This window comes from Carassius carassius, chromosome 34, assembly GCF_963082965.1.
Source record: "Carassius carassius chromosome 34, fCarCar2.1, whole genome shotgun sequence".
NCBI classification, from domain to species: Eukaryota; Metazoa; Chordata; class Actinopteri; order Cypriniformes; family Cyprinidae; genus Carassius; species Carassius carassius.
Genome location: NC_081788.1, coordinates 96,033 through 111,077, shown reverse-complemented (window position 1 = coordinate 111,077; position 15,045 = coordinate 96,033). Strand labels below are relative to the sequence as shown.

Here is a 15,045-nt window from a genome sequence, read left to right as displayed (position 1 = left end):
GTTTTGAAAAGCAACTGGGTGTATTTTGTTGTTTTGTGCATGCGGGTTAGTTCAGAACCATGTGTTCACAATGTAAAACTGATATTTACCACATTTAAAACAACAATGTGAACAGCTACACAAAAAAAATCAAATCTGATCTGAGAATAAAATTGTAACTGAGCACTAAGGCTAGCAGTGTGAAGGTAGTCTAAGTCATGTTTTGCTTGGAAAATCAAATACTTATTTCATTCACTGAAATGCAAATCAATTTCTAACCTTTATATACTGTGTTTTTCTTCTGGATTTTTTTGGTTCATATTCTGTCTCTCTCTGTTAAAATCAGTGTTGGGAAGGTTACTTTGGAAATGTAATAGGTTACAGATTACAAGTTACCCTGTTTAAAATGTAATAGTAGTGTAACTTTTTCAATTACTTTATTAAAGTAATGTAACTAATTACTTTTGAGTACTTTTTGATTACTTTTCTAAATTTGTGAAAATTAAAGAATAATAAATAAAAGCATATACATCAACTTAAATACAGTTATCTAATAAGTATGTGACGTATTCTGTGTAATAAACTCCTGAAACATTGGTGTTTTTTTTTAAACTGCTGTCTCTGTATATGATGATAGTTTTCTCAAAATAAGTGAAATGCACATGAAGTGACACAGAGCAGTTCTAGAAATTATGTTTATGTGCTCGTGTACTCCTATATTGAGGCGGCAGAGGTTGAAAACACTGCGAGCTTCAGTAGGCCTATGTGTAGTAAATGAAACCATGTCTTTGCCATTAATTTACAGGAGGGGCGGACTGGGGAAAAAATCAGACTGGAAAATTCAAACTCATACAAACAAATTCATGGACAAAACAATTTTTTTATCTATTTTAAATCTTTAATTTGGGGACATGCAAAATAATTAAAAGTTCTCTCCTGAACTGCACCTTCACTTCCATTTTTCTCTTCAGTCTCTTTATTTTGCCGTTATCCATCTCTCTCGTGACTTTAATACTCAAGATTGAACAAAACTATACTTTACAATACAATACTCTACAATACTACAATATCTTTATAGAAAAATCCTAATACTGTACACAAGTCATGTTTTTCCCCTACAAAAATTAACCATGATTTTATTAGCCTATATAAAAGTAAAATAACCTTGTTTAATTTTTATTTTTTTTTGCAAATGGATTTGTATTTATTTTTAAATAAATACATTTGTAAAATAATTTTACATTTTTGGTTATCACAGTTAAACAATAGTAACCATTTTCTCTGGATTTATAGTTAAATATTAAAATGTTAATTTTCGTAAGGGTTGCGTTGTTGTCTGTCGTAGCTCCCCATAAACCTATAAAAAAAATCTGATTTTTTTTCAGCTAAATTACTACTGTAACATTACAACAGATAATAATGATGTCCTTTATATAGTATTTTGAGTGATGACTTATGAGCAACGTGCTGCTGCTTGATTAAAAAAACAAAGACAAAAAAGCATCTTTACAGATGAAACTGACCTGAAACCCTGAACAGGAGTCCTGCTTCTCTGCTCCAGCTGTGCACCCTACTCTCTCTCTCTCTATTCTCTCTCTATTCTCTCTCTCACTCTCTCTCTCTCTCTCTCTCCCTCACTCTCTCCCTCCCTCTCTCGCTCTCTCTCTCTCGCTCTCTCTCTCTCTCTCTCTCCATCTCTCTCTCTCTCTCCATCTCTCTCTCTCTCTCTCTCTCTCTCTCTCTCCATCTCTCTCTCTCTCTCTCTCTCTCTCTCTCTCTCACTCTCTCTCTCTCTCTCTCTCTCCCTCTCTCTCTCTCTCTCTCTCTCTCTCTCTCTCTCCCTCTCTCTCTCTCTCTCTCTCTCTCTCTCTCGCATTGATTACTCTGAGTCTGATCCAAACCGTTTGGCGGAGGCGCGGAGAGCGCGAGTCATGACTAACACTTCATGACTTATTAGAAATTTAATTATCAAATGGCGGATTCGAAAATGATCGCTTTAGTACATTCGGCAGGCAATTATACAATAATGATATTAAATAGTGGGGCAAAATCGGCTGCCAGGCCACCGGGAATTGTCCCGGTTCTCCCGGTGTCCAGTCCGCGCCTGATTTCCACAGACACGCAGAATGTGCAAGTCATATATTGCATTTTTGGGGCTTAATATTCACAGACACTAGTCGATGTCATGTTTTGATTCAAGTGTACTGACCTACTTTTGATTTAGTTATCCAAAATGTGGCATATTCCGTCCGCGTTAGGCATTTCGTTTTTATGACTGGATTCTACAAACCAGACTGTGTTTCCGCATCCCGGAAATTATTAGGGCGGTATGTCTCAGAATAGTCAGTGCAATTTGGGAAAGAAATCAGTTAAATCTGTATGTGGATGTGTGTAAATATTCAAATGTAATCCCCTTTGTAATCGTTAAAAATTTCATAAGTAACTGTAATTTAATTACTCATTTTTTCATAGTAACTGTAACTAATTACAGTTACAATAATTTTGTAATTAGATTACGTAACGCCGTTACATGTAACTAGTTACTCCCCAACACTGGTTAAAATAAACCAACCATAAAAAGGACAGACCCTTCATTTCTTAGTAGGTGGGCAAACTTACAAAATCAGCAGGGGATCAAATAATTATTTTACCCACTCTATGTGTAAATAGACATTTTACATATTTCATAAAAATGGTGTGTGTGTGTGTGTGTGTGCATGCTTGCATGTGAGTGGGTGGGTGGGTGATGCAGGATCCTCAGCAGCAGCTGATGCATGAACACACATTGTGCTCAGACTGAGGCTCTGCTCAGGACAGCATCTGATATGAGTGGCCATGTGTTGTATGATATGAAGGTGATGATTTCTCTTTCTCTCTGCCACTGTCTCGCAGGAGTTTTGCATCCCAAGAGAAGCCCCAAAGTGCTGGTAAGTTAACTTCCCTTTAATTCCTCTCCTCAGCACATCAGTATAGGCAAAAAGTTTTTTTTTTTAATCAAATTGTTGCATTTTAATCTTTGTGTCTCATCTATGTCTAACTGTTGCACTTGAAAAACCTTTCTCTTGAGAATGAATGCTTGTTTTGATTTTTTATTATTATAATTTTTAAACAAGACATCTAAGATGTTTCCAGTTGGATGCACAGTGGTATTGGTGTGGTTGGGGCTGTTGTTTGAAAAAGCACCCAAATGATTGGTAAACCCAATAAATAAATATATAATATAATATGTAAAAAATAGATTATATATTTTTATTTTACTTTTTTTAATAATATAATTAGAATTATATGTATATATATATATATATCATTTTGTACTCAATTTGTTTTCTTTTCATTTATTATACAATTAACAAAAAAAGACCTAAAAAAGAACTCTAGCTTGCTCTATTCTTTTTCTATTCTATGTTTTCTTTTTATATATTATATTATTTAAAAACCCTTGCTATGTGTACTGTGTTTAACTGAGACTTGTTATAGCACTTATATTACATTTACATTTACATTTATTCATTTAGCAGACGCTTTTATCCAAAGCGACTTACAAATGATGACAGTGGAAGCAATCAAAAACAACAAGAAGAGCAATGATATATATAAGGAGGAGTAGCGAAGAATTTTATTTGGAAAATGACATATCGCCAGAATCGGCGCAAGCCAAGGAATGAGAGGATTCAAAAATAACAAAATGTGGACAATGTTTTCAAAAGATATAAATGTTTTTGCAAGAAAAAAAAACGTTTATTTCTGGAACACTAGGCGGCTCTGTATTCAAACATCTCAGCTGTCTCCAGGACGTGTTGTCAGTGACCCCTGCCAATTTTTGAGCAGATATGTCAAATGGTTTAAAATATTTCGTTTTTGACTAATTTTAAAAATGGTGGACAGGCAGTTCATCCGATTCTGCTATAACTGACATCCGCAGATTCACCATGACCCAAGGAATCATGATTTTCTGAACAACTGTTCAAATGTTTTAAGCAAAAAATGTCAATTTGTGCTACACTAGGTTGACAACCTAAATAGGTATTACCGCCGCCGCAGGGCCACGGTGTTAACTACAAGTCAGTCACGTTTAAAATCATTTGCGAAACTACCGCCAGGTGGCGCAAAGGGATGGATGGTGAAATTAATGTAATTGTAAAATGAGATAAAAGGAGGTAAAACAACAATAACAGTATGATATAACATTGTAACATCTTAAAAAAAACATAAACATTTACAGTGAGTTAATTTCAAAGCGTAGGATAGTCTTAGGTTACAGTCTACTCATCAGAAATTAAAAGAAGCGTTTATAAAAAAACATGCAGCAATTGAAAATAGGTGATTAATCCATTAAAATGCAACTTATACACGACATATATTTTTTTCCTCTCACAAACTTAATTTATTTTTTAACGTGTTTAAAAAAAAAGAAAAAAAAACATGCAGCAAACGAAAATAGGCGATTAATCCGTTAAGATTTGTTACTGTGTGTTAACAGTAATTATAATTATTATTACATTTACATTTATTCACTTTTATCCAAAGCGACTTACAGATGAAGACAGTGGAAGCAATCAAAAACAACAAAAAGAGCAATGATATATAAGTGCTATAACAAGCATTATTATTATATACTTATGAAGAGGGTCTGGGCCTAATCTAGCCTATCTAGTTTTTTTTTCATTGCATCTGAAAATTACTTTGTGCATCACATTCACTTCACGTGCTCTGGCACAGATCTGCCTCCTGCGATGCTCAGCTGTGGACGATTTAAAAATGTTTGATATAAAAGTTGCCGTCCCATTTTATACAGGAATTGTTCATTTAAAAAAAAAAATCTAATTATATTGTTAGTTCTAATTATATTGTTAACACAAGTTCATGAACTGTGACATTTTACCCTTTTTAACTTATAAACTGCTTGAGATTTTAAAGTCAGTTTAAAAGTATTTAAATTCAAGTAAACAAAAAAGGTTTTAATTGCTTAAATTATTTCTATGAATTAATAATGTTATCATGTTTATTTTTGTAGAAAATAAGTGTTTATTCCTTAAGAAAATAAGGGAAAAAATAAGGGACCAATCCAAATATTTGTTTTGCTTTCACCTATTTATGTAGGCTACAATTATTCAAAATAATAATAATAATAATAATGTCATTAAAAAATGCCATCGGCCTGAGTAAATTTGACCGTTATTGTGACTTTAAAGGTTAGTGATATAGGAGGTGAAAATACTGTGAAATTACAAATGGCATTGGATTTTAAAGCATAACAACTGAAGGTCTATGAAACGTTAGCCAATAAAGCATTTTTTAAAACAATGGATCTTAAAGTTGTGAACTAAAATATTATTTCAACCACAGCCTGTGATTAAATAAAATGCATACGTTTCAATGAACGTTTTCTGGTGTTTGGATTTGTACTTCAATATAATGAGCTCCAAGTTTAGGAATAGCCCTAGACTAGTTATCTCTCTTCCTTCAGGCATACTGAAGGTTTTCCGGCCTTGCTATATGTTGGGTCAGTAAGCGGAGTCCCACGCACTGTGAGGCGGGAGCAGCTGCAGAGGATTCCGCTTGGTCTTAAAGCCTTCCGCAAACGATATGTTCACAAATAACAATGATTTTCATAAAATAATGATTAATTATCAATTGATAATTTGTTATTATTACTATGGTCTTTTGTAAATAATAATATGGGCTGCGAGAAAATAATGAATACAAAGAGTAGGGCTGTTGAGTGCCGGCATGTTTCAGCCCATTAACATGACAACACACCTTTCCTTCAGCCAAAAAACAGACCGAATTCAGTTCAGCTGGAATTCAGTACCTGACTGGTAGGTGATGCTATTCCCAACTTTGGTATGTACTCTCAGATCATGGAGCTGATGAATCATATCAAGTTTTGTTTAGATTTATCAATGTTTGGATGATATACAGCCTCTGAACTAATTTTTGGTCAACAATATTAAGTTTGTGGCATCATAACTTTAACAAAGATGATTATCAAATTCTGTTTAATAATTTTTGTGCGGCTTATTCCATAGATTTCCACAAATTTAAAGAAGAATTGGACACATTTTGAAGGTGGAGTTCGAAAACCACAAACCACAAAACTGTACTTTTCCAAATGGTTGTTACTGTAATGGGCAGAGTCCTGATGTAAGCTATTGAATTTGGTCAACATGAAGAGAGTAATGCTTTCATTAAAAAACAATTCTTTCAAAAGTCATATTCATGACCATATCTACAAGTGTGCCAAATTTCCTTCTATTCCTATATTCCATTCATAGGGCTGCCATAGACTCCCATTGGGGAAGAAGAGAAAATATTAAAACTGAAGTGTAGGGTCTACAGCCCCACCGGGACTTGCCCCCTAAAAATCCCTCACACTTACAAGTGTACAGCTAAAGCATAGTGGAAAAAAAGATAAAAGTGCAAAAATGCTTATAACTGTTGGTGAAACAAACAGCTAATTTTTAAACTCCTCCTTGACTATTCAGACAACTGTTGCATTCATGATGTTAAACCAATCTTTTCTCCTATATTGCTTTGAAGGTGCCAAAGTGGATGTGAGGCTTTATCTGCGTAACACTTAAACATTGAGTATATGTCACAGTCACTGAGGCTGGTTAGATGCACTACCAAATTCTCTAAAACGCTTTTGGAGATGGCTTATGGTAGAGAAATTAACATTCAATTCATGGGCCACAGCTCTGAGGGACATTCCTGCAGTCAGCATGCCAATTGCACGTTTTAACTTGTGACATCTGTGGCATTGTGCTGTGTGATAAAACGGCACATTTTAGAGTGCCCTTTTATTGTGGCCAGCATAAGGCACACCTGTGCAATAATCATGCTGTCTAATCAGCATCTTGATATGCACACTTGTGAGGTGGATGGATTATCTCGGCAAAGGAGAAGTGTTCACTAACACAGATTTAGACAGATTTGTGAACAATATTTGAGAGAAATAGGCCTTTGTGTACATAGAAAAAGTTTGAGTTCAGCTCATGAAAAATGGGGGATAAACAAACGTCTTGCGTTTATAATTTTGTTCAGTGTAAATTAAAAGTTTGTTAAAATCAAAAATGTAAAGTAGTTTTAAAGAAAAAAGATTGTGTCAAAGCAACTGAACAACATTAATCAATAATGTAAAATGACAGTTAAAGGCAGCTCATCATTGAATTCAGTGATGTCATCATCTCAGTTCAGTTTAAATAGTATCTGTGCAATTCAATTCAAGTTTATTTGTATAGTGCTTTTTACAATACAAATCGTTACAAAGCAACTTTACAGAAAATTATGTTTCTACAATATTTAGTAATAGCTTATAAGTGGTGACTGTCAGTTTGTGCACGTATGACAGGATTATTTAGAAAAATGAATACAAGACGTAGTCAGCCAGACGAAGAACATTATTAACAGCAATTATTATATGATGCAGTCACACTTGTAGCAATATTTGTTAGTTCTGTTTGTTGATTCAGGGTCAGCATCATCTGGGGTCCTCTGAGGGTCAGCATCATCTCTTCTCAGGTGTTCTGGATCCAGACTGGAGCTTGTGTAAATCCTAGTTTCGTGGCAAAACATATAAACAAATAGAGACATCAACATCATTAGCATAGCTACTGTTCCATCAATGTAAAATTAATTAGTTTAACCCAAGCTAAAGAATAAGAATGCACATTTGATCAGATGCAACTACACTCACAATTTAAGAGATACATTATTTGAATGCTTGGCGAAAGAGATGCGTTTTTAATCTAGATTTAAACAGAGAGAGTGTGTCTGAACCCCGAACATTATCAGGAAGGCTATTCCAGAGTTTGGGAGCCAAATGTGAAAAAGCTCTACCTCCTTTAGTGGACTTTACTATCCTAGGAACTACCAAAAGTCCAGCGTTTTGTGACCTTAGCGTGGGAGCGTGATGGATTGTAACGTGGTAGAAGACTAGTTAGGTACGCAGGAGCTAAACCATTTAATAATTTGCAATCAAGTCAACGATATCGCTGTAAATGAAGTGTCCCCAACTACACAAGCCAGAGGCGACAGCGGCAAGGAATCAAAACTCCACTGGTGACAGAATGGAGAAAAAAACCTTGGGTGACAGGAAATACTAGCATTAGAGCACACCCCTAATGTTAGCATTAATGTAGTTTGCTGCTAGTAATGGAGGGTGAAAGATTTTTTTTGGTCTACAAAGCAGAAGTGTGCAACTTTTGGGCTTTTGTGGTAATGTTCACTGCGGATCTGTGGTGCTGCCGCTGCTCCTGATGGGGAATTAACGAAATCCTCTAACGAAGTCATTTCTCCCGACCTCCAAACGAACAAAGTAACTGATAAAAAAGATGCTATGTCATTACCAATCCTTAGACACGATAAGATATGTGGCGGGGTGGAAGGAATAGGCAGGAGCAAACTCAAATGTAAAGCCCCGGAGGGTGGGTTTTATTGAAAAGTGAAGGGTTGCGGGGTGATGACCGTGCTTCGGCGTGCAAAAGGGTGCTCTCACTCGGATCCAGGTGCAGGTGAGTCGGTGTGCTCGTGGCAAGTCTTCCGGTCACAGGCTGCTTTCTGGTGGCAGAGAGAGAGGAGATTCAGTGTGTTAGCTCGTGGAGAGGCTTCTCACCCTTTTCCCGTGCGCATGCTGTTTATATGAGGCCCGGCTGATGAGAGGCAGGTGCGGGTGATCAGTCCGTGATGAGCCTCGAGCCGGTGCTCCTCGTGAGTTACCAGGGCGACGCTGATGTGGACTAAGGACGCTCGTCACACTCCCCCCCGCTAAGCGTTGTCCTGGTCTGGTGGAAAAATACGATGTTAACAGGGGTGAATAAGGGGGTGGGTGGGTGACAGACCTGCATAAGCTGACCAGATCCGGGAAAGGCCATCGGCGTTGGAGTTGGCTGCTCCGGCCCGATGAAGCACTTTGAAGTGGAAGTCCTGGAGCGTGAGGAACCATCGTGTTACCCTGGCGTTGCTGTCCTTGGCGCGAGCCATCCACTGGAGGGGCGCGTGGTCTGTGAGGAGAGTAAACTTCCGCCCGAGGAGGTAATACCGCAGCTCCAGGACTGCCCACTTGATGGGCAGAGCTTCCTTTTCGACGGCGGCGTAGTTCCTTTCGGCCGGGGTCAGCTTCCTGCTGATGTATAGAATGGGATGTTCTTCACCTTCTTGAACCTGCGCTCTGAGTGGATGACCACGTCATCCAGGTATTCCGCGGCGTAGGCCTGGTGAGGCCGCAGTAAGAGGTCCATCATCCGTTGGAACGTGGCCAGGGCCCGTGTAGGCCGAACGGGAGGGTCCGGTATTGCCAGTGCCCACCAGGGGTACTGAAGGCGGTCTTGGACTTGGCGGCTTCAGATAGGGGGACCTGCCAGTATACCTTGGTGAGGTCCAGGGTGGAGATATAGCGGGCCCTTCCCAGGTGATCGAGAAGCTCATTCACTCGAGGCATGGGGTAGCCGTCGAACGTCGAGACCTAGTTCAGGCGGCGGAAGTCATTGCAGAAGCGGAGGGTGCTGTCGGGCTTGGGGACCATGATGATAGGGCTGGACCAAGGGCTGTACGATGGCTCAATTACCCCTAACTTCAGCATTTGTTGACTTTCCACTTCAATAGCCTGCCGACGAGCCTCTGGGACACAGTATGGCCGTTGCCGGACGATGACTCCGGCTGGGGTGTGGATCTTGTGTTGGACCGCGTGGGTCCACCCGGGGGCCGACGAGAACACATCTGGGTTCTGACCGACCAAGTGTTGCAATTCTGTCTTCTGGGTCGCCGACAGCTCCGGGTTGACATCCACTATGACCGGGTCCCTGGTGGCGAGGGCCGCTAGCTGGTCTCTGGTCCCGACCCACCTTTTGAGTAGGATGATGTGGTAGATTTGGTCTGGTTTCCGCCGCCCCGGCTGGCAGACTCGGTAGGTGATGGGCCCGATTTTTTCAGCAACGGTGTACGGGCCCTGCCAGCTGGCCAAGAACTTGCAGGTGGAGTTGGGGATGAGGACCATTACCCGGTCCCCAGGCTGGAACTCGCGGGGCTGGGCGGCCCGGTCATAGTGCCACTGCTGTGCTTGCTGTGCCCTGGTGAGGTGTTCCCGGACTAATGGCATGACCCGGTCGATTCTTTCCCTCATCGCCTTCACATGTTCAATGATGGAGCGGTGGGGGGTCGGCTGTTGCTTCCATGCTTCCCTGGCGATATCTAGCAGTCCCCAAGGCTGACGCCCGAACAGCAGCTTGAAGGGTGGAGAAACCCGTGGACGCCTGAGGGACCTCTCGAATGCCGAACAACGCGTAGGGAAGCATGAGGTCCCAGTCGCGTCTGTCTTCGGCCACGACCCGCCGTAGCATTTGCTTGAGGGTTTGATTGAACCGTTCCACAAGGCCGTCAGTCTGGGGGTGGTAAACAGAGGTTTTTAGCTGCTTTCCCTGGAGGAGTTTGCACAGGTCAGCCATTAGCCGGGACATGAAGGGGGTCCCCTGGTTGGTCAGTATCTCCGCAGGGATGCCCACCCAGCAAAAGAGCAGGAAGAGCTCGCTGGCGATGGTCTTGGCAGTAGCCTTACGGAGGGGCACGGCTTCGGGGTACCAGGTGGCATAGTCCACAATCACCAAGATGTGCTCGTGGCCGCGGGCAGACTTAGGCAACGGCCCTATGAGGTCCATCCCAATGCGCTCGAAGAGCACCCCAATGATGGGTAGTGGAATCAGCGGGCTGGGGGGAGGTTTCCGTGGGGACGTCTTCTGGCAGATTGGGCAAGCCTGGCAGAAACATTTAACTTCTGCTTCCAGCCCGGGCCAATGGAAGCGATCCCTAACCCGGTGAGTGGTATTCTAGGGCCCCAGGTGGCCCGCCAGAGGGTGCAAGTGAGCCAACTCTAGCACCGTTTCCGTCTTCGTCCGGGGTACCACTAATATAGTTTTTTCCTCCCCCCTTCGCTGTGCGACACAGTAGAGTAGGCCATTTTGGACGATGAAGTGCGGGAGAAGATGGGGCCCCGGTTTTAGTTTCTTCCCGTCCACCATGCGCACTTGGGACCAGCAATGCTAGAGACGATCATCCTCGCATTGTTCTTGGGCAAATGAACCTTCCCCATTCACCTGTTGGAACAGCTCATGGTAGAGGTTCGCTTCAACGACCTGGGACTCACCATCTCTCCCGCTGTCCGTGGCCAGTAGGGCCGGCTGCTGACGGGTCCCTCTTGCTGGCCTTCTCTTGGGGCGGCTCCCCTTTGTGGTGGCGGGCTGTACGGCGGCGGCGGCCAGGAGGCGGTCGAACCCCGGACAGTCTCGGCCAAGAAGGAGGGGGACGGGCAGATCCTTCAGCACGCCCACTTCAAGTGGCCAGGCGCCCGGGAAGGTGGAGATCGTCACTCTCCGGGTCGGGACATGGCGGGTGTCTCCGTGCACGCAGGTGATGGGGCAGGTAGCCTTGGTTTCTCCACGTGGCGTGAGGATGCGAGATTGCCCCAAGCTGACCGCGCTGCCGGAGTCAAGGAGGGCTTGAACTGGACGGCCGTTAATTTTCACCTCCGCTTCTGGCGCCCCCTTGGGCAGGTCGCGGTGTACGATACAGCCCGCCAACCACGTCCGCGTGGGAGATGCAGGGTCCGCGGTGGGCATCGGTTCGTCCTTCGGGGAGGGAGCCGCCGGCCTAGCTACTGGTCGCAAGGTGCCCTCCTGGACCACCCTCCGGGGAAACGGCCTCGACTGCGCCCCGGTGTCCCGTTGTTGGGCAGCATCCACCGGCTCCACCGCCTCGACGAGCTCGGTTATTGAAGTAGGGTTCCGCATCCCAACCGCTTGCCGGTGAGTCCGGGGAAGGGCCCGGAGGAATCGGTCCACAACGACACGTTCTACAACTTGGGCAGCCATGGGCCCCCCGGCGAGCAACCAATGCCGTGTGAGGCGGCACAGTTCAGCCGCCTGGGCTCGGGCTGGGAGGCGGAGTTTATAGTCCCACTCATGGAAGTGCTGGGCAGTGCAGACCGAGGAGAGCCCCAGCCGGGACAGGATTTCCTTTTTGAGCTCGCCGTAATTGTTTGCCACTTCCATCGGCAGGGCGAAGAAGGCCCGCTGAGCTTCACTGGTGAGGAGAGGGGCGACCAACCGCGCCCAGTCATCGCTCTCCCAGCCCTCCTGGGCGGCTGTATTTTCGAACATTTTGAGAAAGGCCTCTATATCGTCATCAGCGGTCATCTTGGGGAGTAGCTGGGACACTTTCGCTCGCGGGTCGGGCAGTGGAACGCGTCGAACAGGTGCAACCCACAGCTTGCCGAGTTCCCGCTCGGTCTGGTCCACTCGAGCGGCTAGGTGTTCCGTTATCTGTTGCTGGCGGATGCTGACCTCCGTTAGATGCTGGAGTATTTCTTCCATCCTGGAGGTTTGGGGAGCAGCAGCCACCTGGCAGAGAAAAACACAAAGAAAAACAAAAAGGAGTGTGAATCGCTGGGGAACCGCAGATTTGTATTCCTTCCACGGTATTGCCCGCGTTCTCCACCAGTGTGGCGGGGTGGAAGGAATAGGCAGGAGCAAACTCAAATGTAAAGCCCCAGAGGGTGGGTTTTATTGAAAAGTGAAGGGTTGCGGGGTGATGACGGTGCTTCGGCGTGCAAAAGGGTGCTCTCACTTGGGTCCAGGTGCAAGTGAGTCGGTGGAGTGCTCGTGGCAAGTCTTCCGGTCACAGGCTGCTTTCTGGTGGCAGAGAGAGAGGAGATTCAGTGTGTTAGCTCATGGAGAGGCTTCTCACCCTTTTCCCGTGCGCGTGCTGTTTATATGAAATTGCGCGCACCTGATTCTTTTTCACTAATTACCACACCATGTGCCTCTTAAAAAAAAAAATAAAAAAAAATCGAACGAACGACGAGCCCCCATTGGTTACAACCAGCTCGTAGTTGCAAGATTAACGAGGGGCAACACAGACAGACAAGTAGGAAAGAGTAAAGATTTATTTAACAAATGAATATATTAAACAAAAGATAACCAAACAATCAGTAGTCAGTATATGGACGTCAGTAGTGAAGAATGCATGAGAGAGGACTGGAAGCTGAAGGTCTGCATGAATGTTAACGCAAATAACAAAACTAAAAGGACCAGCTTATTCATCGTTGTGCGCTCCTGCAGATCCACTGCGCTGGAGTTCTTATAGGCCCGAAGATGAGCCGCAGGTGGAAAGACCACACTCCCACTAACGACATACCTAAAACTTAACAAAAAAAAAACAAAGACAGGTCCAGCACTATTTTTTAAATCTAAAATAAATTTTAAAATCTATATGTTTCATAAGGGAGCCAGTGCAGTGTGGACAGAACAGGGCTAATATGGTCATACTTCCTGGTTCTAGTAAGAACTCTAGCTGCTGCATTTTGGACTAACTGGAGTTTGTTTATTAAGCGTGCAGAACAACCACCCAATAAAGCATTACAATAATCTAACCTTGAAGTCATAAATACATGGATTAACATTTCTGCATTTGACATTGAGAGCATAGGCCATAATTTAGATATATTTCTGAGATGGAAAAATGCAGTTTTACAAATGCTAGAAACGTGGCTTTCTAAGGAAAGATTGCTATCAAATAGCACACCTAGGTGCCTAACTGATGACAAAGAATTGACAGAGCAGCCATCAAGTCTTAGACAGTGTTCTAGGTTATTACACATCCTAATGCACTTCCATTAATGCCAACAAAGTGTTCTAGTCTATACAATAGAATGTTGTAGTCAATAATATTGAACACTGCACTAAAATGCAGTGACACTAATAGAGAGATACATTTACATTTAGCTGACGCTTTTATCCAAAGTGACTTACAATTGCTATATATGTCAGAGGTTGCACGCCTCTGGAGCAACTAGGGGTTAAGTGTCTTGCTCAGGGACACATTGGTGTCTCACAGTGGATTTGAACCCGGGTCTCTCACACCAAAGGCATGTGTCTTGTCCACTGCGCCAACACCACCCCATACAACCATGATACAACCATGATCAAATGATAAGAGCAGGTCAATTGTAACTCTAAGGAGAGAAGTCTCAGTACTATGATATGGTCTATATCCTGACTGGAAATCCTCACAGATACAATTTTTCTCTAAGAAGGAATATAATTGTGAGGATACTACCTTCTCTAGTATCTTGGACGGAAAAGGGAGATTTGAGATTGGTCTATAATTAATAAGTCAAGTTGTGTTTTTTTGATGAGAGGCTTAATTTAATAGCAGCCAGTTTGAAGGTTTTGGGGACATATCCTAATGAAAATGAGGAATTATTAATAGTCAGAAGAGGATCTATGACTTCTGAAAGCACCTCTTTTAGGAGCTTAGATGGAATAGGGTCTAACATACATGTTGTTGGTTTAGATGATTTAACAGGTTTATACAATTCTTCCTCTCCTATAGTAGAGAATGAGTGGAACTGTTCCTCAGGGGGTCTATAGTGCACTGTTTGATGCAATACTGTAGCTGACGGCAGCATGGTTACAATTTTACCTCTAATAGTATCGATTTAAGAAGCAAAGTAGTTCATAAAGTCATTACTGCTGTGATGTTGGGAAATGTCAACACTTGATGATGCTTTATTTTTCGCTTATTAAGCCACTGTATTGAATAAATAGCTGGGATTATGTTTTCTTCTAAAAGAGATGAAAAGTGATCAGATCTAGCAGTTTTTAATGGTTTTCTGTAGGATAAGTTACCCTCCCTCCAAGCAATATGAAATACCTTTAGTCTTGTTTTCCTCCAACTGCGCTCCATTATCCGGGCTGCTTTCTTTAGGGTGCGAGTGTGCTCATTATACCATGGTGTCAGACTGTTTTCCTTAACCTTCCTTAAGCGTAAAGGAGCAACTGTATTTAAAATGCTAGAAAGAGAGAGTCCTTAGTTTCTGTTACATCATCAAGTTGTTCTGAGGTTTTGGATATGCTAAGGAATTTGGATACATCAGGAAGTTAACTTACAAAGCAGTCTTTTGTGGTAGAAGTGATGGTTCTTCCATACTTGTAACAAGAAGTATAATTTACAGTTTTAGCTATATGAAGTTTGCACAAAACTAAATAATAATCTGAGATATTATCACTTGGCTGC

The 15,045-nt window shown here is 42.6% G+C and overlaps 1 protein-coding gene across 8 annotated transcripts in view; it reads left to right on the top strand.

The window, feature by feature from the left end:
• The window catches only part of LOC132115292 (membrane-associated guanylate kinase, WW and PDZ domain-containing protein 1-like), a 219,212-nt gene that overhangs the window by 151,921 nt on the left and 52,246 nt on the right, over window positions 1-15,045 (top strand). For all 8 annotated transcript variants that reach the window (XM_059523668.1, XM_059523667.1, XM_059523669.1 and 5 more), the window contains exon 13: window positions 2,872-2,906. In XM_059523668.1, coding sequence (XP_059379651.1) covers window positions 2,872-2,906 — 35 coding nt within the window. The remainder of the gene's footprint in view (window positions 1-2,871; window positions 2,907-15,045) is intronic.